Below are 24981 nucleotides of genomic sequence, written 5' to 3'. Positions count from 1 at the left end.
CGTGCGGCCTTAGATGGACATTAATATCGCTCTGTCTCTCAGTCCTGATGTAACTGCCTGCACGTGCCAGGGGCAATTAAAATCCGCCAGGCTCGCCCTGTTTCTGTAAATCATCAAGGGCCACATTGCTACGGCTAGTCTCTCTGGCCCCTCAGTTTCATTCACTGTCTGATCTTCAGATACCCAACCGCTACACCAAGGGCTCACCTAGCTTTTATGGCATGCAGCGACATCATGCATCACTAACTACTTCATGGTAGTATCCGCTGGTGGTATTTTTCTGTCCCTTAAGTTTCATATATCTGCATAACTCAGTTTGGTAGTTTCTACACTATGGTCTTCGCTAGCCGCGAATTCCAGTTCATCCCTCCCTGCAGTTCTTCTGCATCTCAAGTACGCTAACTACCGACCATCATGAGTAAAACCAGCACCACCGCTAGAAAGAAGGCTGAAAAAGATATTTTGCAACATTTCCATTAAAATGATAAATCCACCTCCTTGTCGGATCCTCCCTCACTCCGCCTTTTCCAATTAGACACAGGCGAAACCCCCTCGCCTACCCCATCGACTAAGGAAGACATTTTGGCTTTACGTTCTCTCATAATGGATTTCAAGGAATCTATGGAGTCCAAGTTGGATAAGGAGGTTACTTCAATCAGATCTGACCTTTCATCACTTTCCTCTAGAACTTCGAAAATTGGAGTCACGACAAGACACCCTACAAAAGTTCCATAACGAGATTGTCAGAGATGTCAACCATATCATTCAAGATTTATCGGATTTACGTACAAAATCGAGGATTTGGAAAATCGTGAAAGGAGAAATAATTTGTGGATTCGCAACATCTCAGAATCCATCCCCCCAGCGGATCTCGAAGCATACCTCCACAAATTATTTTCCTATATCATTCCTAACATCGGAACTAGGCAGCTTCAACTGGAAAGAGCCCATAGAGCTCTGCGACCTAAACCGTGTGATGGTGATCCTCCAAGAATTGTTATCTTGCGCTTCCTTAGTTTTAAAGACAAAGATCTGGTCCTTAATACAACCAGGGGGAAACTACACATGATATTTGAGAATACAAAGTTTCCGTTTTACCAAGATCTGGCTCCGTCTACTATCATTAGAAGAAGAGAACTCAGGGATCTGACAGGTGCTCTCCGTTCACGTGGGATCCACTATCGATTGGGCTTCCCTTTCAACCTGATAATTGATCTTAATGGAAAGACAGTTGTCATCAGAGATCCTATGGAGGGCAAGGACTTCTGGGCTCACTTGGAGGACTCTAGTGCTTCACCCGCGACCTCCTCCATTCCATAACAATACCGGTTACTCTGATGGTTCAGATTCGGTTGAACGCTCCTTTTGAGACTATCTTCAGTAACTTGCAAGTATTAGTTTCAGTTACATGTTCTAATATGTTGGTACACTCGAGACATGTCACGACTGTTTCTTAACCTGTTTTGCCTACTCGGGCATACGACGGATTGTGGTTTTTTTTTACAATTGTTCCCAGAAAGTCATTTATTATGCCTCTCATATTTAATTATTTTTGGACACAATTTCTTGTCTACGTCAGTCATCATTCTAAAAAACATGCCTATTTTTTTTTTCTGTTTTGACTTTTTGTATCTCCTCATGGATGCCTTGGGTAAGGTTGATAAACCTTTTGTTATTTAATTTTGCCTTCTTCGGAGCACCCCGTGGACTTTTGCAATAAGAATCCTTCTGCTTTAGATGTCATTTTAAAGGTTTATTGTTGTTATTTGATATTTGTGACGTAATTCATTGTTGATGTTTTATTCTTGCTTCAATGCGACTTTCTTATTTTTCTTGATAACTTTGTCTCTTGTACTATCTACCAAATCGGGCCAATGCTATTATTTGACTTGTTCACATACCACTAGAGGTACAGGACCCTCATCGCTGCACTCTGCTTCTTCCGGCTTTCTTGTCTTTCCTATTTAATTAACGTAGGCGTTTTTCCTATAACACCCTCTCCCCATTTCTCCTTGAAGTGGCTCACGTGTTAATCGGGTCTACCTCAATTTGGACCACTTTGGTCCCGAATTCTGTGTGCTTACTCCTCCCCTGGTTTGAGGAATTTCCACGCAGACTTTCCTTCCCACCCCCATAATTTTCAACTCTCCTTATCCTCTTTTTAGTCCCCGATGAGTCAGGAACTCCTACCACCCTTCTCCCTTTTTTTCCCGGGAACCATCCCCCCCCCCTTTTTTTTTCTCTCCCTCTTTCTCAGCCCCAGACAATATGTCTCTGATTATGACATCCATGAATGTAAAAGGTTTAAAAACTCCTCACAAACGCTCTTCTCTGTTTCCTTGCAAAGCCTTAGATCAGGGATTGTTCTTATTCAAGAAACACATTTCAAAGCCTCCTCACACCCATCCCTAGAGTCTAAGTGATACTCTAATGTGTTTTACTCCTGTAGCCAAACTAAACATAAAGGAGTGGCAACCATGATCAATAATAAAATCCAATTTACCCTTGACTCGGTTCATAAGGACTCTGATGGGCATTATATCATCCTAACCGGTAAACTGGGGTATTTGGAGTGTACAATAGCTAATATATACACACCTAACTCTGGCCAGGCATCTTTTTTTCATGCCTTTTTTTCAGAACTCACCAAGGTTAGAAAAGGTATCCTAATGATGGGAGGAAATTTTAATGCCGTTCTTGATATTCCACTGGATAGGTCCTCCTTTTCCTCCCAAAAGCAAATCAGCACTTCCTCCCATTCTGTAAACGAAAACATGTTAAGGAATCTGGTCTCTTTGATGTCTGGAGAGCTCTCAACCCCACTACCAGGGATTATAAAAAAAATTCAATTCCGCATCAGATTTACTCCCAAATAGATCTTTTTCTGTGTTGCACTCTAACAGCTAAACACATCGTAGGCTTCTCTATACTTTCCAATCCATGGTCAGATCACTCAATTGTCACTGCTTAATTTGATTTTCTAGATACGCCAATATCTCGCCCTCCATGGCGTTTAAAATAAAACTTTACTCAAAATCCCACATTTTCAGAACAAGATTAATTCTGCCATAGCGGACTATTTTTCTCTTAACACTATTGAAGACATGTGTTCTCCCTTGGTCTGGGAAGCACATAAGGCCATTGTTAGAGGCCATATCATTAGCTATGCCTCACACAGAAACAAATAACACAAACGAAAACTGAAATCTCTCACTGATGAGGTCCATAATTTAGAATCCCAACATAAAAGTGCCCTACCCAAGCTTTATTTAATTAACAAAGTTCAGGAGGGAAACGTTCTTCAAAGGAAGAGAAGTATTAGAACTCAAGGACAAACACTGAAACTGGAGGGAGGCAGGTTCAGGGGAAATTTAAGGAAAAATTACTTCACAGAAAGGGTAGTGGATAAGTGGAATAGCCTCCCATCTGAGGTGGTAGAGGCTAAGATGGTAGAGCAATTTAAACATGCTTGGGATACGCATATGAATATCCTTACAAAGAATTAAGGTTCAAAAAGGGTTGAGATTGCCTAAAGGATAAAAAAAAGGGGCAGACTAGATGGGCCAAGTGGTTCTTATCTGCCGTCAAATTCTATGTTTCTATGTAACTCACTGTTGACAGAGCAGCTCTGAATGCATTACTAGCCGGAAAAAAATAGAAATCTTTACGATGGCTTAAACAAAAATTCTATGAAAAAAGCAACAATGCCAACACACTTTTAGCCAACAGACTTAAAGCTCGGAAAGCCCTGACAGCTATTAAGGCCATAAAATGATACAGGGTTTCTTCAATACAACCCGACCACTATTAATTCTTTCTTCAAAACTACTATGAAAAATTGTACAATCTCTCGATGTCCCCGGACTCTACACCCTCGGTTAATCCTTCAATTTCTGATTACCTCTCATCATGTACTCTCTCTTGTATAGATTCAGAGACTTCGCTGGGCTTGGTTAGACCCATTACTAATGACAAAATAAAGTCAGCACTCCAATCGTAAAAATCATCTAAAACTCTGGACCCAGATGGCTTTCCGATGTCATATTATAAGACTTTTCAATTATCTCTGATCCCTCACCTTTCTAAGATGTTTAATCTGATCCTGGAAGGGTCACCTTTCCACTCTCAAACTACTAAAGCCACAATTACAGTAATTGCAAAGCCTGGCAGAGACTCTCAGTCTATTGCTAATTATAGACCCTTTACCCTTCTCAACACTGACTTAAAACGCTTTGCCAAAATCCTATCCAATAGACTTAATCGGATTCTCCTCACCCTGATAGATCAAGTGGGCTTTATCCTCTCCAGACAAGCATTGGACAATAGTAGACGGACCATTGATATCATCCACCACATTAAATTCAATAAATTGTTCTCTCTGGTGTTTGCTCTGGACGCGTAGAAAGCCTTCGACAGAGTATCTTGGCCATTTATGCACCAAACTCTTTAACAATTTGGTCTTTGAGGAAAATTCCTACAAGCCATAATGGCTTTATATCTTAGTTCGTCTGATGTGGTTCACGCAGGTGGACTACTATCTGATTCCTTCTCAATCACCAACGGAACCAGACGGAACCAGACATGGGTGACTCTTGTCAGCCCTCATATTCGCACTCATTATTGAACCTCTCGCATCTCATATTTGTAGCAACCCAGACATTGCAGACGTGTCCATTAATCGCTCTCACTATACCCTTTTCTTTATTTGCAGATGACATTCTCCTAACACTGACCAAACCACTCATCTCCCTTCCGAACCTATTTCACGATCTCTCCATCTACGGTAGTCTTTCGGCTTATAAAATAAATCAGTCAAAATCTGAGGCGCTACCACTCCATATTCAGGGGGGCACTAGGAAGCTACTGCAATCAAATTTTGAATTTTCCTGGCGAAAACACTCACTGAAATATCTAGATGTTCAAATAACAAAATCTTATAGCGCTAACTATCCATCGCTTTTTGGGTCAATTCATGAGGATCTTCAATCATGGCAATCATATTTTTTGTCTTGGGTTGGCCGCATTAATGCGATAAAAATGAATGTGCTCCCAAAACTACTGTATCTTTTTCAGACACTCCCAATCAGGTCCCCATTCACACTCTTTGTGCTCTTCAATCTTCGTTCGGTACATTTATTTGGAATCACAAAAAGACGCGCATAAGGCGAAACATCCTAGCTAAACCTACACAAATTGGAGGTCTTGGCTTACCCATTCTTTTGCACTACTATAATGCGACCCGCCTTAGTCAGTTGATTGCATGGTATTCCCCTTGACATACTAAAAGGTGGGTTGACCTGGAAAGCGATTTGGCTGGTGTTTCTTCGATTTCTTATATACCATGGTTACCCCGCAAGCATTATACACAGGCTTCCTCCTCCTCCCCCACAGTGGCGTTGACTCTGCAAACCTGGACATCCCTCACTCAGAAGCTGAAGCTAGCCACTTTCCCATCCTCCCTAACCCCTGTTTGGTTTAACCATGCTTTTCAACCAGGACTCTCTCCCTTGATGGCTCTTTCCTGGATCTCAGTGGGTATCACTAGAGTTTATCATATTACTGGTATGCACGCTCTATATTCATTCGCTGACTTGCAAGAAAAATGTGGTATTCCTAACTCCTTACATTTCCAACACTTACAAATCCGTCATTTTATACTGTCCCTTAGTCTGTTTTATCCTCTGCAAATCCCATCCCCTCTAGAAATATCATGTATGTATGTACGTACGTATGTATGGGCCCACCGCTAAAGGTACTATCTCACTCTTATACAATTCTATTTTGGCATCGGACCCTCCCCCTACTGAACCTTATGAACGGGCTTGGGAAACAGATTTAGGATCACACTTGGAGGAAGAGGATTAGGATTCAACTCGTACAGCAATATCCAAATGCTCTATAAGTGTGGCTATACGTGAAAACTCCTATAAGGTCTACACTAGACGGTACCACGTGCCTGAGAAACTACATTGCATGTATCCAAGCCCCCCTAATTTATGTTGAAGAAACTGTGGGCATGTGGGCTCATTTTACATTTGGTGGTCTTGCACAGCGATTACCCATTACTGGGCTATGTTTAGCTCCCTTATCTCTAGTCTAGCTGAGCTCACAGCCCCCCCTTCTCCTGCAAATTTACTCCTCTGTGCCCCATTTGAAAACATATCCAAGGACTCGAATAAATTGGTCCTCCATATTTCGTGTGCCGCTAAATATCAAATAGCGCGTAATTGGAAAGCTATTAATCCCCCTACCAAATGGGAACTACTGAATATAATATGGTTCATTTCAAAGATGGAATACATTACAAGTCTGCAAAACAATACGGTATTAAAATTTCACTCCACATGGCTCCCTTGGTATAGGCTTCACAATGCCCCCTCTCAGGCCTTAGTTGAAATCCTATCCCCACATGTCCTCTCTTACCCTGTTATGCTTTCCCACTTTTCTTTTTATCTGGAACTTTTCCCTTTACTCTATTCCTTTACCCTTCCCCTTCTACTTCTCTTCTCTTTCTGACAACTCTCTTACCTAAAAGCACTTAGTCCTATTTCAAGCCGCATTTTAGTTTTTTTTTTCTTCTACTAATTTGCAAAAAGTTTTTGTGCGATTATAATGTCTCTTTCTAGAAGGATTATATTTTCTTTATGTCCGGAGATTAGACATACTGTTGCTATTATCTCTTTATTACTTCCCATGTTGAACCAATTTCACTGTTTATTCTGATTTGCGTATGTTATTGGTTTGCTCCAGTATGTTATTGGTTTGTTCCTGTACGTTAATGGTTTGCTCCAGTATTACATCTCTGTAATTGCTTATTTTTTCTTTTTTTTCCCCCAATGAAATCTCTACGATAAAAAAAAAAAAGTTTCAGTCAACGTTTCGGTTCACTGCGGAGCCTTTGTCAAGACCATATATGTGCAAAGGGCACCCAAGCAATACAGAACACACCAAACCTAGAGGTTTGGTGTGTTCTGTATTTTTTTGGGTGCCCTGTGCACATATATGGTGCCCTCTCTACCCACGCTCTGTGTGGAGGCATGAATGGACTATTTGTGACCTTGAGAATGACACCCCAGTCATTGTGAGGATTTGGAGTGAGTGTGCGGTCCTTCACTGGAAACTAGATAAATATATATGTATATATTTATGTTATTTATTTTATTTATTAACTGTTTCTTACATAGCACAGCAAATTCCGCTGTGCTTTAAAATATATATATATTTTTAATAATCAGAGATATCACTGTATTGGGCGCCAAGATTTCTGTTGCCAGCCCTGACCATCGGTTGCGCATCGATTGCACCATCGAACATCTGAGAAACCCTATGCCGGGGCCAGATGCATGCCCACATTGTGGCATGCTCACGAAACAGTTGTGACATGCCTGCATTTGACTTGCCACCCCCTTCCCCCCCATTACCTTCCACAAATGTAATCACTGTCAATCTCTCTGAGTTCAAATTGTCACTGCAAACCGGTACCGCAATCAGTGAGGTGCTGGGGGCACAACTTCCCAGTAACGGGTAATCGCTCTGACAGAGAGTTGAGGGGGCCCTGCCGCCACCCGCTACTGAGAGGGCCCCCACTCCAAGTATTGAAAAAGTCAATCCCAAAATGGCCGCGGCCTCAGAGGAGACAGTTATTTTAAATGCTAGAGGAGGCATCGACCATTTTGGGAGGGACATTTTCAAAAGGCTATAGTAGAAAGAGTGAGCGCTATTTACAGTATATTAGTGGCACCTGTAAAAAAAAAGGAAAGGTTCATTTGTTAAAAACGATGTTTACAGCTCCTTTTGGAGCATTTTTATGGTAAAGGAGTTTCAGCCAGTCCAGTTTTTTCTTGCCCTACCTGTCCCTACCTTCAGTCTCCGTGGGATTCCTCAGCCATGAGATAGAAGCAGGCTGTCCATGGTTCCCTGGCAGCCACACATTATAATTTATTATTTATTTATTTATTTACCAGTTATTTATATAGCGCACACATATTCCGCAGAGCTTCACAGAGAATATTTGCCCATTCACATCAGTCCCTGCCCCAGAGGAGCTTACAGTCTATATTCCCTACCACATGCAGACACATTCACGCTAGGGTTAATTTTGTCAGGAGCCAATTAACCTACCAGTATATTTTTGGATTATGGGATGAAACCGGAGCACCCGGAGGAAACTCACGCAAGTACGGGGAGAATATACAAAATCCACACAGTTAGGGCCATAGTGGGAATCGAACCTCATAGATCTGCTCAGCTGCAATGCTGATCATTTATTCACAAAGTACAAGGCAAGCTTCAAATAGTCAGAATTCTCTATCTTAGGATTCTCATGCTTTCTATGCAAGGGTAGATAGCTCAATAAATAGAGTATCTGACTGCAATGCCACAGGCAATAGCTTAAAATCCTGGATATGTCTGCATCAGAAAATGTAATAAAGGACAGTGTAACTGAATAACAAAGCGCTACCAAGTTAAATTCATGAATGTTGTATAGGTAATAGTGACAGAAGGGGTGGGGGGAAACTGCAAGATGAAAGTAATTAAAATATAATTGACAAGTGCTGTCAACAGCGCCCCCTAACCTGCAGCGCTATATGCGGTGCCCCCTGCGCACATATCTAGTTACGGCCCTGATTCCCGGGCCTCACAATTTTTGATGGCATCCCTGCTGCAACCGTCATCGGTAACCACTCGCGATGCATGTGCAATATAAAATAAAATCAACTGTGCAAGAATCGGCATAGTGTCACCTCTGAATTAGGCCTTTCATTATATCTTAGTTATTAATGTGGTAATTATATCACTTTGCTTCACTTTTATTTTTTTGTATACCGCTAAATGTTCAATCATATTTTTTTTTTTTACACAGACATATTCCCTTAGATCAGTGGTTCTCAAACTCGGTCCTCAGGACCCCACACGGTTCACGTTTTCCATGTCACCCAGCAGCTGCACTGTGTATCACCAACTGCCACATTTTAAAAATCTACAGGTGACCTGCAAAACATGAACCGTGTGGGGTCCTGAGGACCGAGTTTGAGAACCTGTGCCTTAGATGTTTAAGTACATAAACTTTGTTGTAAGTATAACAATGGCTGCAGTTACATTGATTTTTCGGTAGAATAATAAATAAATCTAGCAAGCTAAAAGTAAATGCACATGCACACTGTAGCCATGTATCATTGTTAAACTGGAATAAATAACATCCATGCTTTCTTTTATTTTTTCTGTGCTCAGAGTGCGATCTGCTTGGGAGCCGGGGACAAACCAGTGAGCGAATATAGATCTGTTCTGTACTATCAGATCAAACAGCCACGCTGGATGGAAACTGTAAAGGTAAAAAAGGAAGCATTTATCACGTTGGGTTTATCTGGGTAATTGGCACTTTCTTTTCATTTTAACTACAGCATCATTTCAAAGTGATCCATGAAGTTGTTTAATAGTCTTCTGCTATTACATTCATTATTACCTACAGCCAACAGGCTCTCTGGTAAAAACATGAAGCCAAGAGGTTCTTTATGTGATGATCACACAAAATGACTGTTCCTCTGTTTAGCCAAACACTGCAGCAGTTTAATCAACAGCCTCCGTAGATGCATCAGATTTGAATGGGAACTAGAGGGTTCTACACAGATGCTTTCAAAAATGTATTGACTGTAATAAAATTCAAAACACTGCAGCAACAAAAAATAGAAGGAAACATAGGATTGCCTTTGAAGTAGTGTAAAATAGCTGTGGGCATGAGCACCTGACTAAGGGGGTCATTCCGAGTTGATCGCTCGCTAGCTAGCTATTTTTGCAGCGCTGTGATCAGATAGTCGCCACCTATGGGGGAGTATATTTTCGCTTTGCAAGTGTGCGAACGCTTGTGCAGCCGAGTGGTACAAAAAGTTTTGTGCAGTTTCTGAGTAGGTCACTTCAACCTGTCCGGTCCCGGAAGTGACGTCAGACACCATCCCTGCAAACACTTGGACACGCCTGCATTTTTCCAAACACTCCCTGAAAACGGTCAGTTGACACCCATAAACGCCTTCTTCCTGTCTATCTCCTTGCGATCGGTTGTGCGAATGGATTCTTCGTTAAATCCATCACTCAGCACCGATCCGCTTTGTACCCGTACGACGCGCCTGCGCATTGCGGTGCATATGCAAGCGCAGTTTTGGGGAGTTTTGACATGATCGCAGCACTGCAAAAAATAGCTAGCGAGCGATCAACTCGGAATGACCCCCTAAAATCACTCTCAGCCTTCAGTCTCGTGGGGTATTAGATCAGAATGCTCTAGATCATATGGTTTGGACCTAAACTGCCTTATGTGTTATTTGCTGCTGATTTCTTTTAAATGTTTTGTTTCTACATCAATAAATACATTTGTTTGTCTGGAGACATTCACAATTATTGTGTACTACCCATTCTTCACACTGGAGTTTCTGATTTTCACGGTTGTAAATATTAATGAGTTTTAAAAATTTGGTCAGTCTATAGAGATGTAAATTTGAGACTTCTTAATGTAAGTAAATATTAATCCATAGTTCTTGTCGTTACCCGAGGAGCACCCGTAGCAGATATGGTAAAAAGGGACAGGGCCATTTTTGTAGTTTATTAAATTCTACACACTGGAGATTCATCCTAAATTTTGATCCGATCGTCCATTCGGGCATTATCGTTCACGCAACACAAGCCAAGCATCGGTGAAGACGTCATTATGTCAACCCCCTTTTCATCCCCTTTGGGGAGGTTTATTAAAATTCTAATTACGTAGTTTTCCTATTTCCCACCGACAGAATACCTATGTTAGATTGTGATGAGCGAGGTTCGGTTTTACTCGGTTTTACTCGGTTTTACTCGGTTCTCAAAACGGCATCTTATTGGCTATCCAAAACACGTGACATCCGTGAGCCAATAAGATGCCGTTTTGAGAACCGAGTAAAACCGAGTAAAACCGAATCCGCTCATCACTAGATTTCATCTTCCTAACATATCGGAAAGTAAGAGAATTAGTGAGTGAGTGAGTGAGTGAGTGAGTGAGTGAGTGAGTGAGTGAGTGAGGGCTTTCACATTTATATATATATATAGATTTATCAAGTTCTGAAATGTCCATATTGCTGTATAGCTGGAAATGTACAGGTTAACAATGCATGCCATCCCCCTCCCCTCCCCAGCTCCACCTGGCTGGTACTGAATCATGAGGATTTCTGAATAAGTGAGAAGGGTGTGGCCACACCAACTTAGGTTACGCCTCCCTGGCTGGTCTGGACATCCAAACAGGTCTGGGCTTTGGTAACCTGTTCTCCCTCCTTCCTCTCTGCACTCATGGGGTTAAACCACTTCTGTCATATTGTTGACAGACACACTGTAGAAGCATAATGTAGAGGTCTTAATAGAGAGATGCAGTCACCATGTCTACAGTCACAATGATAGTCATAGGGGAAAATTCAATTGTTTGAAAAGTCGGTTGGGTGTCTGGATTTTACGGTCTATTAGATAGGAAGCAACAGACACCTAACTTACTTTTCAAACAATTGAATACACACGATAATGTCTATACCACAATGTCGACAGTTAATATATCGACATAGGTGATATGTCAGCATGGAACATGTCAATATCTGCAGAATGCTGACATTAAGGTTAGGTTGCGAGAGCAGAGATACAGGATTAGGCTGTTGGAAAGGAGGGTTAAGACTAGGAGCTAGTTGGAGGGTTACAGTTAGGTCACTGGAGGAAGGGTTAAGGACGGGCAGTAGGGGAAATGTTAGGGTTTAGGCAGAGTTGTGACACTCGGTGCACACTCTGCATTACTCTCACTGTGCTGGAGGTACGGTCACCAGAAAAAGGGGTATGGCCTTGCGGGGATCTCTGTTCCGTCACTCTAGGGGCGTGACCAGCATATAGTGCCGGCTCTCCATTTGTGACAGGAGCTGGGTGCTGCCGGAGAATATCACACTGCAACACCCAGCTCCTGTCACTGCAGAAGAGCCGGCACTTTGGTGTCACCCCTACCGAGGGTGACACCCGGGTGCGGGCCACACCCCCTTCACCCAAGAGAGCTGGAAAGCAGACTTATAAAATGCAGCAGGATGATACAGTATGTACAAACCAAGTTAACTGCGGATGGAAACCCCTTAAATAGTTGGCACCTTTGTTAGTGTTTGTGTATACTTGCTACAGCAAATTGAATACAAGTAGAGAGTTGAAAGCGCTGCAGATTCCCATGCTCAGTAGCTACTAATATACAGTATGTAGCAAACTGACAGTTATTGTAAAGCTACTCTCTGTATTCTTTGCCAGTACAGTGTCAACTTGTTTCCAACAAGTAGTATATAGTTAGGAGTGTGAAAATGGGTATTATTACGTGACTTGTCAAGCCCTTGCAGAAATTGGCAGGTTTTTTGTGTCACTCAATTTGTAAATGATCCAAGTGTTATTAGTATGATTATTCTCTGAAAATTGTATGTAAATTGACCGGTCTTGATTCCGTAGAAAATGACTAATGGAGGAGATAATCATTAAACTCTGTGTGATCTGGGAAACTATCCAAATTCATGGCGTTATTTTTAGAACTGAAATTACTTGAAAGACTCTCAGATGAAGATTTGTGTTATGCTCATCTCAAGCAGTGTAAATAGGAAAAAAGTTTTGCCTGTTTAACACAACTAGTAATTATTATTGTATATACTTTAAAAGACTCCACGAAGAAGGTTTCTGAGGTCTGGTTAGCATAGCATTCTTGGTATACCGTATCACTGTATGGATTCCGGCATAGTTGCTGAGCTTTAATTAATTGTGACTTTTGCAATAAACACAAGTGGATAACTATATTCAAAGTGGGTTGGGCACGGGATGCTGGTGTTTGGGATGCTGTCAGCGGCAACTGGACGTGCAAAATCTTGACACCTGCTAGGCAAGTATTCTAAACCTCTTCCCCTAACCCTAACCACCGCCCTTAAAGCACAACCCTAACCCTCCCCCCATAGTCTAACCCTAACCGTACCCAGCCCTAGCCCCCTCCCCCCCCCCCCCCGAACCTAATCCTAACCCCTCTGCAGACTAACCCTAACCTCCCCTGTGCTGCCTATACCTATCCCCCATCCCCTTCAAGGCCTTACCTTAATCAGCCCCAGCATATTTACATTTGGGATGCCGTCCGTCGGGATTCCGACGACAGCAGTGTGAACGCTGTTGGAGTTCTGGAGCTGGTCTTCTGACTAGTGTTGGGATTACGGCGTCAGCGTTCTGACCGCAGTCATCCCAAATGACGGTATGCAAACGCATCCCTTTAAAGTAACTCATGTTACTTTTATAGGACATAGCAAATTATGGACCCAGGATCCGGAAGAGAAGGTTGGCATCTTAAGCAGTGTGTTCTGCTTTATTCAGGCCAGAATTGGACTGGGTCACCGGGGTATTTACGGGATATGCTGACGGTCTCTCTGCATGCACTCACACGCATACAATCTGCATTGATGATTTCACAATCAGTCAGTGACGCCGATTGTATAAGGAGTGCATCCAGAGAGCTATGTGCATCTAAAGATTTAGATTCTGGCTGTAAATAGGAAAGTATGTGCAGTTACTGTGCAGTGTTTCTTGTGAATGAAACTTTCCTTATATAGCGGTGGTTATCATTATCTCTGGTAGCCCCAGCCCCAGCCCCATCCTTGATGCAGGAGATCCAACTGAAATCTCTCTCTGCATATGCTTACCTCTGAATAGATTGCAGCTATGTCTGCACACCCATAGGACATTTTTTCTATGTGATAAAGTCTTGTTAGGGTGCTGTTACCACCCAGTAACATTACCATTTGGCCATAAGTGATAAACGGACAAGCTGTGGCCACCTCAGCACTGCTTGTAAATGCTTTAAGTTGCCTATGCTGGCTGCAATATATGCGCACTTTAATACAAATGTATTTATTTATTAGTTTACAGTATCTTATATAGCGCAGCATATTCTGTTGCGCTTTACAAATCACGAGATCCATGACGCATGGCTGAGGCCCTTTGAATGCAACTAATACCCATCAAAAGTTGAAACATTCTTGCTGCAGTAGACACCAGTGATTTTAATATGCACGGGTATCATACAAACAACTACAAACAGTTAAATGGGAAATTGCTAAAACCATTTAAAGACCCCCTTCCAGCTAAAACAAAAAATAAACAGTAGTTTATAATCAATTAGTAAAGAGCTTTTCTCTATTTAGAATGTATTATAAAGAGTTGTTTGTCTTTACAATAGAATTCTATTTATTTTGACGTAGAGCGCTAACTCCAGGGTTCCCTGAGACAAGTAAAATGAAAAACAAAAATACAAAAATAATTAAAATGCTCAGCTTTAGGTGCCACCTGCAATGAATTTACTTATATTCAGAGCCTGATTTCTTTCATACAGGTAAACACCAGTCATTACCAAGTACTGTGTACAGTCAGCAATACAAAATGCTGTTAGGCACATTTATCAGCCCATTATTTCAGTGGTTTTTAAATTCCCTTTTTTTTTATTGCAAAACACTCACAACCTAGGCATCATCTGAAAAAAAAAAAAAAGCGACTGTTCAGTGTCATTGATAACATTTTCACTGCGACCTGATGACAACGCTCCACACAGATTTGTTGTGCATAAAGGAGGTTTCACACCCTTAAGCAGCCGGTTGGCTTACTTCTCCACTCTCATGGTCAGTAACTGCCTGTTACTGACCGATCCCGCTGCGTCATGGGTGGGTAACTCACAGCCACTACTAGGTCCCTATACTGGCACCTGGAACTGCTCCTGACAGGCTCATTTCACCGGCACCTTAAACTGCTTACTTACGGGTATGAGTGGACCATCCTCCTGGTTGGATTCTGACAAATTACAACTGGTCCCTACCATGGACCAGTCTACACTTGTTTGCTGGGAAAAAGCTTGATCTTTGAGACACTGGGCTCAACCTTTAACTGCCAAAGAACGAAATAGTGTTTTGCGTTGGCTATTCTTGTCACAGGATGCAAGTGTCAGTGTTTTGAAGCAACTATATGTTTATTGTTCAGCTGAAATGTTTTTAAAAGTTACTCCACAGCATACAAGCTGATACAGAAGTACAAGATGGTCAGAAGATGTACATTTTACAGAGACCCATTAGTCTTTATATAGTAACAAGACAAAATAAACATGGATAAAGCTAGGATTTCAGTCATCCAGCGTAGAGACTCTGATACGAGAGTCACCCTTGGCTTGCTTTCTGTCAACATTTTAAACACTGAAATGTCAGTGACTACCATATAATACAGAGAGCATCACAGCGACTGCAATATAATGTACAGAGCATCAATGATCAACATTTAATACAGAGATCATCACATTGACCATAATATATGGCAGAGACCAACACAGTAGCTGCCACATAATACACAATGCATCAGTAACTTCCATAAAATACAGAGGACATCACAGTGATAGCCATATGATACAGTTAATATTCAAACACATATACAAAGATGCAGGTGGATGGCACACAGTTAACCAATTGGCCCAGTATTTTTTCCTGGTACCCTCCCATGGGTCCTGTTCCGGACGGGGGACCAAATACAGCAAGGGAAGGGCAGCACTCAAGACTCTCCAAATGCTGTGGAAAAAAAAACAAATAAAGTGCACTCATCTTATAAGGGGTAGGTTAGGTTTTGACACTAGAGTGTTAGAATTAGGCTGTGGGGGCAGGGGGCTAGGGATAGGCTGCGGGGATGGAGGATTAGTCTTAGGCACTTAAAAGGGAGGGTTAATGTTAGGCAGTAAGGAGGGAGGTTTAGGGTTAGGCTGCATGGAGGGAGGGTGAGGGTTAGGCACTAAGCGGTTAAGGTTAGGTTGTGGGTAGGGAGGGTTAGGGGGTAGAGAGGGAGGGTTAGAATACATACCTAGCAGGTGTAGGTCTTCTAACTGCCAGCATCCCAAGCACCGGGATACCGATACCATCCCCTACGGCGTTATCTTAGATCAATTTGTCATTATGGGCAGTACGAATTGGGCAGTTATTAATATTACAGCCTCACAGCACTGGGGTCATATGTTTGATTTCCACCAGAGCCCTAACTGTGTGGGGTTGTATATTTTCCCTGTGCTTGCGTAGGTTCATTGGCTTCCAACAAAAATGTAACCCTAGTGTGTAAGTGTGCGCATGTACATGTGACTAGATAGGAAAAGTAGTTCTTATTTGCCGCCAAATTCTATGTTCATGTTTTTATGTATCTCAAAAATAAACTTATTTACAATGCCGTCACTGGATATTTTGATGCCCTGTGCCAGAAAGAGCACTGGTCCCCAAACGTCCCCCCCCCCACCCCCATATATTGAATAGCGACAGTGAACCGAAGCTGGGCAAGGGGAGTGTCCGCACATTCTTGTAGAATACTATTCAAATATAATACTGTAGATAGGTATATAGTAGGTATCAACTAATGCAGTACATATGGCGTATAGCAACAACTCTATAGCTAGGTTTACAGGGTGGTTTCACCTCATACAGTACACAATATATGGGAATAACACTATAGATAAGTATATAGGGGTCTCACGCCATGCAGTGCACATGGTATATAGAAATAATTATTTCCAAAAGATATAGTGGGTATCAATTCATACATTCAAATAATCGAAGAACCTACTAGAACCAGGACTATTCTGGCCCTAGTACTAACTAATAATGTGGAGATAATATCAAATACTAAAGTAGGGGGGACCTTGGGAAACAGCGATCATAATATGGTCACATTTGATACTAGTTTTCAAACGCATCATTATAAGGCTTCAACAACGACTTTTAACTTTAGAAAAGCTAATTTTAACATGCTGAAACAAGCACTAATGAACATTGACTGGGATACTTTGTTTCATGGTAAGAACACTGCTGAAAAGTGGAATGCTTTTAAAAGTTTGCTCGATAAATATACTCATAAATTTAGTCCCATGGGCAGCAACACAGGAGTTCTAAATACAAACCGATGTGGCTTAATAAGAGGGTTAAGGAAGAAATGGGTCCTTCCACTACTACAAGGAATGTAACAAGAAATGCAAAAAAGAAATCAGAGCAGCTAAAATAGAAAATGAAAAGCAAATAGCTAAGGAGAGTAAACCAAACCCTAAGAAGTTTTTTAAGTATATTAACGGTAAAAGGTTAAAAAAGAGAATATAGGACCTTTAATAGGAGAGTTAGGAGTATTGATTAATGATGACATTGACAAACAAAAACCAGAAATATTGCAAAAAATAATTTCATCAGTATTTACTAGAGAGGACCAGATGGAGGTAGTGAATGACGTAAGTAATGATAATGTACCGTTGCCGAGGAAGTAGTCTGTGAGCGACGAAACAAAATGAAGATGAAAAAATCTCCCGGGCCAGATGGAATTTACCCAAGAGTTCTTATGGAGTATAACTCAGAACAAGCAAGGTCTTTATATTTGATTTCTGCTGCGGGGTACACTGGGCTCCACAAGGATTAACATCGGGGTGCAGAGTAGGATCTTGATCCAAGGCACCAACAGGCTCAAAGCTCTGACTGTTCCCAAGATGCACGGCCCTGCCTCCTCTATAACCCCGCCTCTATGCACAGGAGCTCAGTTCGTAAGTTGGTGCCATGCAGTAAGCAGGACATCAACAGGAGGGCTGCTCCTGCAGCCCATATTATAAGCTAATTTCAGAAGAAAGAAGAAATCTGAAGACTTCAAGGGCTGCAGCTGTACTGGATGTCAGTCAGACATCCCCTGCTGCAGCTCCATCACTCCCCCAGCGGCGCTGCATACTCTCGCGCCCTGGTTGCCGGTTAACTACAGAGGAGGCTCCGGTGTCTTTCTAGGTCAGTCACACACTCGCTGCTGTCCTCCGGGATCGCGTGGCCGCAGGTACAAGGGGAGGAAAGGGGTCTCTTTGGCCCGCTGTTATCGGGATCCGGTGCGGCCGTGGGAGGCGGGCCAAGCGTGCTGGCATGGACACTGTAAAGGGCAGCCGATCCACTAGCCATTGGGACACGGCACAGGTGGGGGGTTTTCTCTATAAAACCCATTTTTTATTATAGTCCGCAGTGCCCGGTGTGGAAGCCAGCAGGGGGATAAGGCCTAACCTGTAGTCCCTCCCCCAGCCCCAGGGCGCCATTTGGGTAAATGTTCCTGCCCTGGAGCTGCAAATCTCTCCCTCACTCCCTGTCAGCCGCCATCACAACGGAGCTGTGCTGTTCCTGGGACTGCTTGGGCAAATCCTCCTCTGTAAAGCCGCCTGCTCGCCAGCGCTGTGCATTTTACAGGACACTTAAGTATTCTACCTGTCAAGGGACAGTGTTAGTTAAGAAAGAGTGCATACATTCAGGGTTGCGGGGTACAAACACCCTGTGATATACATCCATTATCTACTGTGTTTTGTTATATCTACTACGTATTTACATGTATAGCTATACTGAGTATTACTTTGTATTGCTAGTCCAGTGCAGTTTTATTGTCTGGTATAATTTCTGCATTGTACAATTGTGACTATATGTGTGTGTGTACATGTAGCTGCTGCATGGCTGCCATCTTGTGTATTTCACTTAGCTTGTTACTCCTATATTCTTTAACCTGAGGGGGCTAAGTGCGTCAGGTTTGTGAACTGATATAGGTATTTCAATAGATATACTTACTGTGTATTTTTCTATGTGATTTATAGTCACCATATATCTCTTGGATTCCTGGTTTGTGCTGACAGGAAAGTCACGATACACCGGGAGTTCTTGCTAGGTATATCGCTGCTAAAATTGTACTAGGTTGCCTGATATTGAGCTTATCATTATGTCAGCTGCTACACGGGGCAACGGAACTGGGGCTTCTCCCACATTGCGTGGTGGTGATACTGCAGTCACTTTTGAGGAAAACATGGCAGCAGAGAGTTTAGGTTCAGGGGGTTCCTTAGCCCCCAGTGGGTCGGTAGCACCGGGGGCAACTAATGACCCACCTTGGGCTACCTTCTCCACGTTGTTAAATACACTGGTAACAAAATTTACGCCCCCAGGTGGTTATTCCGAGTTGTTCGCTCACTAGAAATTTTTTGAAGCCGTGCAAACACTATGCCGCCTCCCACTGGGAGTGTATTTTAACTTAGCAGAAGTGCGAACGAAAGGATCGCAGAGCGGCTACAAAGTTTTTTTGTGCAGTTTTAGAATAGCTCAAAACCTACTCAGCGCTTGCGATCACTTCAGACTGTTCAGTTCCTGTTTTGACATCACAGACACGCCCTGTGTTCGCCCAGCCACGCCTGCATTTTTCCTGGCACGCCTGCGTTTTTTCTAACACTCCCTGAAAACGGTCAGTTGACACCCAGAAATGCCCACTTCATGTCAATCATTCTGCGGCCAGCAGTGCGACTGAAAAACTTTGTTAGACCCTGTGTGAAACTACATAGTTCGTTGTAATAGTACGTCACAGTTGCTCATTGCGCCACATACGCATGCACAGAAGTGCAGTTTTTTTGCCTCGTCACTGCACAGCGAACAAATGCAGCTAGCGAACAACTCGGAATGACCACCCATGTGGGACCTCCTATGCCAGTGCAGCAATTTATGGTCCCTACAGTCAATCTGCCGTGGGCGGATCAAATCTCAACACAGTTAAAGCACTTGAACCGATCGCTGACTAAAAATAGGTCTCACTCTCGCCCACCTAAGACTAAGGCATCTTTTAAATGGGCCGCTACTTCTTCACAATCCACCGCTGTTCCGGACACATCCTCTGAGGAGGATGGTGCATATACTGACCCCACAAACACTGACTCTGATGCTTCTGATGGGGAAGGGAAGTCACTGGTGGATGTCCCTGATTTGATTGAGGCTATCAGGCTCATTCTTCAGGTCTCTGATGAACCTGAGCCTGTGGCAGTCTCTAAAAACCCGGACAGATTTAAAATTAAGAAGGTGGTTAAACAAGTTTTACCTCATTCTCAACACCTGGCTGACATACGTCAGGAATCCTGGGTAAATCCAGGGACAAAATTCACCGCATAAGAGACGGTTGGCTCGCTATCATCTCTCTGCGGAGCTATGTAAAAATTGGGAAACTCCTCCACCTGTAGATTCTCATGTGGCACGCATGGTAGTTTCCTCAGCTCTGCCAGTAACTACCGTCACCTCTCTGAAGGAACCGACGGATAGACGTGTGGAGGGTTGTTTGAAAGCGATTTACACCCTAACGGGGGCTGTGCATAGACCAACCATTGCAGCAACAGGAGCTGCTGAAGCTGTTGAAGCATGGGCTCAGGAGCTGGAGGCGGAGCTGCCTTCTAACACTTCTGATCATGCTAGACAATGTCTCTCATATATTGCAACGGCTTCTCTGTACCTTAAGGAGGCGGCTTCCGATGCTGTGGTGCTGGCGGCCAAGGCTGCCACTACGTCCATCTTGGCTCTACGTATCCTTTGGTTGAGATCCTGGTCGGTGGATATGGATTCTCTGACAAGCCTGCTGCATGACGGGGTGGGCCTCCCTCTGGGGGGATCCCAGGGTGGGGGGCCAACTTCTAGGTTTTGCCCAGGAATGGTTGAAGACCACTTCAGATGCCTGGGTAAGGGAAGTCGTCACTCGAGGTTACGCCGTACCCTTCAAGAACCGTCCCCCTCATAGATTTTGCCTGACAGATGTCCCTGTGGATCCGATGAAGGCAAACACTCTTCATTCGGTGGTACAATCCCTCCTGACCACAGGAGTGGTAGTACGGGTGCCTCTGGCTCAGAGAAGCAAGGGATTCTATTCACTGCTGTTTCTAGTCCCAAAAACGAACAGGTCCTCGCGGTCCATTCTCAATCTCAAGTCCTTGAACAAGTATGCGAGGGTCTCCAAGTTTAGTATGGAAACTCTACGCTCTATTGTTCTGGCCTTGGAGCCTGGGGACTATATGGTCTCCCTGGACATACAGGATGCCTACCTGCATATTGCTATTGCAGTGTCTCATCAGCAGTACCTGAGGTTTGCGGTGGGCAACCTCCATTACCAATTTCAGGTGTTACCCTTTGGTTTAACAACGGCTCCCCGAGTTTTCACCAAAGAAATGGAGGTCATGATGGCTACACTCTGCCGTCAAGGAGTCAGGATCCTACCATACCTGTACGATTTGTTGATCCTGGCAAATTCCCCAGAAATTCTCCTGTGTCATCTAGATCTGACTATCCAGTTCATGACGGCTCACGGGTGGCTGGTCAACTGGAAGAAATCATCCCTGGTTCCTGCTCGGAGCATGGTGCACCTGGGAGCGTTATTGGACACTCACAACTAGCAGTTGTTCTTGTCTCAGGAGAAAGTCCTGAAACTTCAGGACAGGATTTGATGCTTCCTATCTCGTCCGCAAGTGTCGATTCATTCGGCAATGCAAGTGCTAGGTCTCATGGTGTCAGCTTTCGACATAGTGGAGTAGGCTCAATTCCATTCTTGCCCTCTGCAGAAGTTAATTCTTGCCAAGTGGGACGGCCTGCCTCACCGGATCAGATCTCATATGATCATCATGTCTCCAGAGGTCCGGATGTCACTCAGCTGGTGGCTTCAGGACCATCGATTGAGCAGGGGACGACAGATGCCAGTCTGTGAGGTTGGGGCGCGGTGTTGGAACAACACTCCTTTCAGGGTTGGTGGACCGAGGAGGAGTCTCTACTCCCGATAAACATTCTGGAACTGCGGGCGGTATTCAATGCACTGAACCTGGCCCAGCATTTGATACAGAATAGACCTGTTCAAGTACAGTTGGACAACGCCACCACGGTGACGTACATCAAGCATCAAGGCGGCACTCATAGCCTCATGGCAATGAGGGAAGTATCACAGATTCTTCAGTGGGCAGAACGCCATCTGCCGGCCATATCCGCAGTGTTCATTCCGGGGGTCCTAAACGTTGAAGCGGACTTTCTCAGTCGTCAGGACGTACACGCCGGAGAATGGAGCCTCCATCCAGAGGTGTTTCAACTTCTCGTGGACAAGCGGGGCCTTCCAGATGTGGACCTGATGGCATCTCGACACAATCACAAGGTTCCGGTCTTCGGAACAGCGTTCATGGACGCTCTGGCAATTCCATTGAACTTTCGGCTGCCGTACGTGTTCCCTCCCGTGTCACTCCTGCCCAGAGTAATACGGAAGTTCAAACAAGAAGGAGGAAACCTACCTCTGATCGCTCCAGCGTGGCCCAGGTGGCACTGGTTCTCCGATCTACAGGGCCTCTCGCTGGATCATCCCCTTCTACTTCCACAACGACCAAACCTCCTTGTTCAGGGCCCTTGTGTTTACCAGGACTTGGCCCGTCTGGCTTTGACGGCGTGGCTCTTGAAGCTTCCGTCTTGAGGGCCAAGGGTTTTTCTGAGGCGGTCATTCAAACTATGTTGAAGGCCCGTAAGCCGGCCTCTGCTCGGATTTACCATAGGGTCTGGAATGCTTACTTTACTTGGTGCGCGTCTCATAATCATGACTTTTCAAGTTTAGTACGACCAAACTGTTGGCCTTCCTACAACAGGGCCTGGATTTAGGCCTTTGTCTGGCCTCCCTCAAGGTTCACATTTCTGCCTTGTCGGTTTGGTTTCAGAGAAAGATTGCTGCCCTACCTGATGTTCATACATTCACTCAGGGCGTGTTGCGGATTCAGCCTCCTTATGTACCACCTGTGGCCCCTAGGGATCTGTTGGTGGTTCTGGAAGCCTTGCAAGAGTCTCCATTTGAACCTCTTGCGTCTGCAGACCTTAAGTGGCTTTCCCTTAAGGTTCTGTTTTTGCTGGCTATCGCTTCAGCTAGAAGGGTATCGGACTTGGGTGCCTTATCATGTTTGTCCCCGTATCTGATTTTTCACCGTGACCGGGCGGTTCTTAGAACGCGTCCGGGTTATTTACCCAAGGTGGTGTCTTCCTTGCACCTTAATCAGGAGATTGTGGTTCCGGCCTTTAATTCTCCTGAGGCGTCATCTAAAGAGCGGTCTTTGGACATGGTACAGGCTCTCCGTAACTATGTGAAGAGAACCTCCTCCATTTGGAAATCTGATTCTCTTTTTGTACTGTTTGGTTTTCACAAACGTGGCTGGCCTGCTAACAAGCAGACCTTGGCCAGATGGATTAGAATGGTGATTGCACATGCTTATGTACAGGCTGGCCTTCCAGCTCCTGCTACAATTAAAGCTCATTCTACTCGGTCTGTAGGACCTTCTTGGGCGTCCCGCCGTGGTGCGACCCTTCCATCAATTGTGCAAGGCAGCTACGTGGTCCTCGGTGAACACGTTCATAAGGTTCTATGCCTTCGATACTTCCGCCTCCCATGATGCTTCCTTTGGACGCTGGGTTCTTGTGCCCGCTACAGTGTGTCCCCTCCCATAAGGAACTGCTTTAGGACATCCCCGATGTTAATCCTTGTGGAGCCCAGTGTACCCCGCAGCAGAAAACGAGATTTATGGTAAGAACTTACCGTTGTTAAATCTCTTTCTGCGAGGTACACTGTGCTCCACCCTGACGCACTTGGCTTCTTTGGGTTGGTAGGGCATTAGCCGCTGACACCCTCTCCTGTGGTGAGTGTGTGGTGTATGTGGCTACTCATGATTGTCGTCTCTGGTACCTGCTACTGCATTGGACTGGTTAACAAAACTGAGCTCCTGTGCACGGAGGCGGGGTTATAGAGGAGGCGGCACTGTGCATCTTGGGAACAGTCAAAGCTTTGAGCCTGTTGGTGCCTCGGATCAAGATCCTACTCTTCACCCCGATGTTAATCCTTGTGGAGCCCAGTGTACCTCACAGAAAGAGATTTAACAATGGTAAATTCTTACCATAAATCTAATTTTTCTCTGATTCAATTAATATAGGCATGATACCAAAGGACTGGCGTATAGCAGAGGTAATCCCAGTATTTAAAAAGGGAATCAATACTTATCCTGGCAACTATAGACTGGTTAGTTTGACATCTATAGTGGGGAAAATAATGGAAGGAATATTAAGGGATTGCATAGAGGAGTCCTTTGATACCTCCAATGTTATTAATAGGATTCAGCATGGTTTTGTGAGGGGCAGGTCATGTCAAACTAACTTAATTAGCTTTTATGAGAAAGTGAGTGAAAATCTTGACCAGGGAAACATAGTTGATGTGGTCTATTTGGATCCATTGCCTCACATGAGGCTAATTTTCAAACTAAGAGAGTTCGGACTAGGAAACACTATTTGTACATTTGGTAAGTAATTGGCTGGATAACAGGGAACAGTGAGTTCCCTGAATTTCTGTGAAAGTCAGGAGTCTAGTGGATGTGCAGCAGCTCAGCTGCAGAGAGTTGGTAATTAGGGGAGGCTGGCTGTGCCTCTCATTGGCTCTTGTATCCTATATATGTGTTTTCTCTCCCTCACTCTCTGCTGGTCATAGAATTGGGTTACTGGGGAAGCCTTTGTTACTCGGTGCCAAGTCCTAGTCCTGTTGGAACACTGCTTCCATTCTGTCTTAGTTACAGTTCTGCAGAGTCCTTGTTTGTTTATCCCTGCAATCAGTCTATCGTTTATGTTCCTGTTTCATGTGCTGTTTGTGTGAGTTCATTGTTTGGTTCTTGCTTCTTGTGAGAGATTGTCAGTCCTAATTGCTCTTGTGTTTAAGAATCTTTTCCAGAACCAGTCCTGTCAGGATCATGTCTGCCTTAGCATTGGGTGCAGTATGGATTCTACCACACAATACTTTGTATTGTCCGTGTCTTTGGTATTTCTGTTTGCAAATTCATTATCATTGTATTTGCTTACAGCTGCTTCACACATAGGGGGTCATTCTGACCCGATCGCACGCTGCAGTTTATCGCAGCGGTGCAATCGGGTCAGAACTGCGCATGCGCCGGCGCATGCCAGACGGCCGAAGGCCGCTGGGCCTCTACGATCACCTCTGCCTGATTGACCGGCAGAGGCGGTCGCTGGGCGGAGGAGGGGGGGGCGGAACGGCGGCATTTGGGCGCCATTTTGTGGGCGCAGTCCAGCCAACGCAGGCATGACTGGACCGAACGGGGTGCGGGCC

At 44.1% G+C, this 24981-nt stretch overlaps 1 protein-coding gene across 4 annotated transcripts in view; it reads left to right on the top strand.

Moving 5' to 3' along the window:
• DOCK2 (dedicator of cytokinesis 2) overlaps positions 1-24981 on the top strand; it is a 1781615-nt gene that overhangs the window by 376689 nt on the left and 1379945 nt on the right. For all 4 annotated transcript variants that reach the window (XM_063928256.1, XM_063928254.1, XM_063928255.1 and 1 more), the window contains exon 15: positions 9232-9330. In XM_063928256.1, coding sequence (XP_063784326.1) covers positions 9232-9330 — 99 coding nt within the window. The remainder of the gene's footprint in view (positions 1-9231; positions 9331-24981) is intronic.

Source organism: Pseudophryne corroboree, chromosome 6, assembly GCF_028390025.1.
Source record: "Pseudophryne corroboree isolate aPseCor3 chromosome 6, aPseCor3.hap2, whole genome shotgun sequence".
NCBI classification, from domain to species: domain Eukaryota; kingdom Metazoa; phylum Chordata; class Amphibia; order Anura; family Myobatrachidae; genus Pseudophryne; species Pseudophryne corroboree.
Note: the sequence above shows the minus strand (reverse complement) of the source record. Positions and strands in the feature narration are given on the sequence as shown.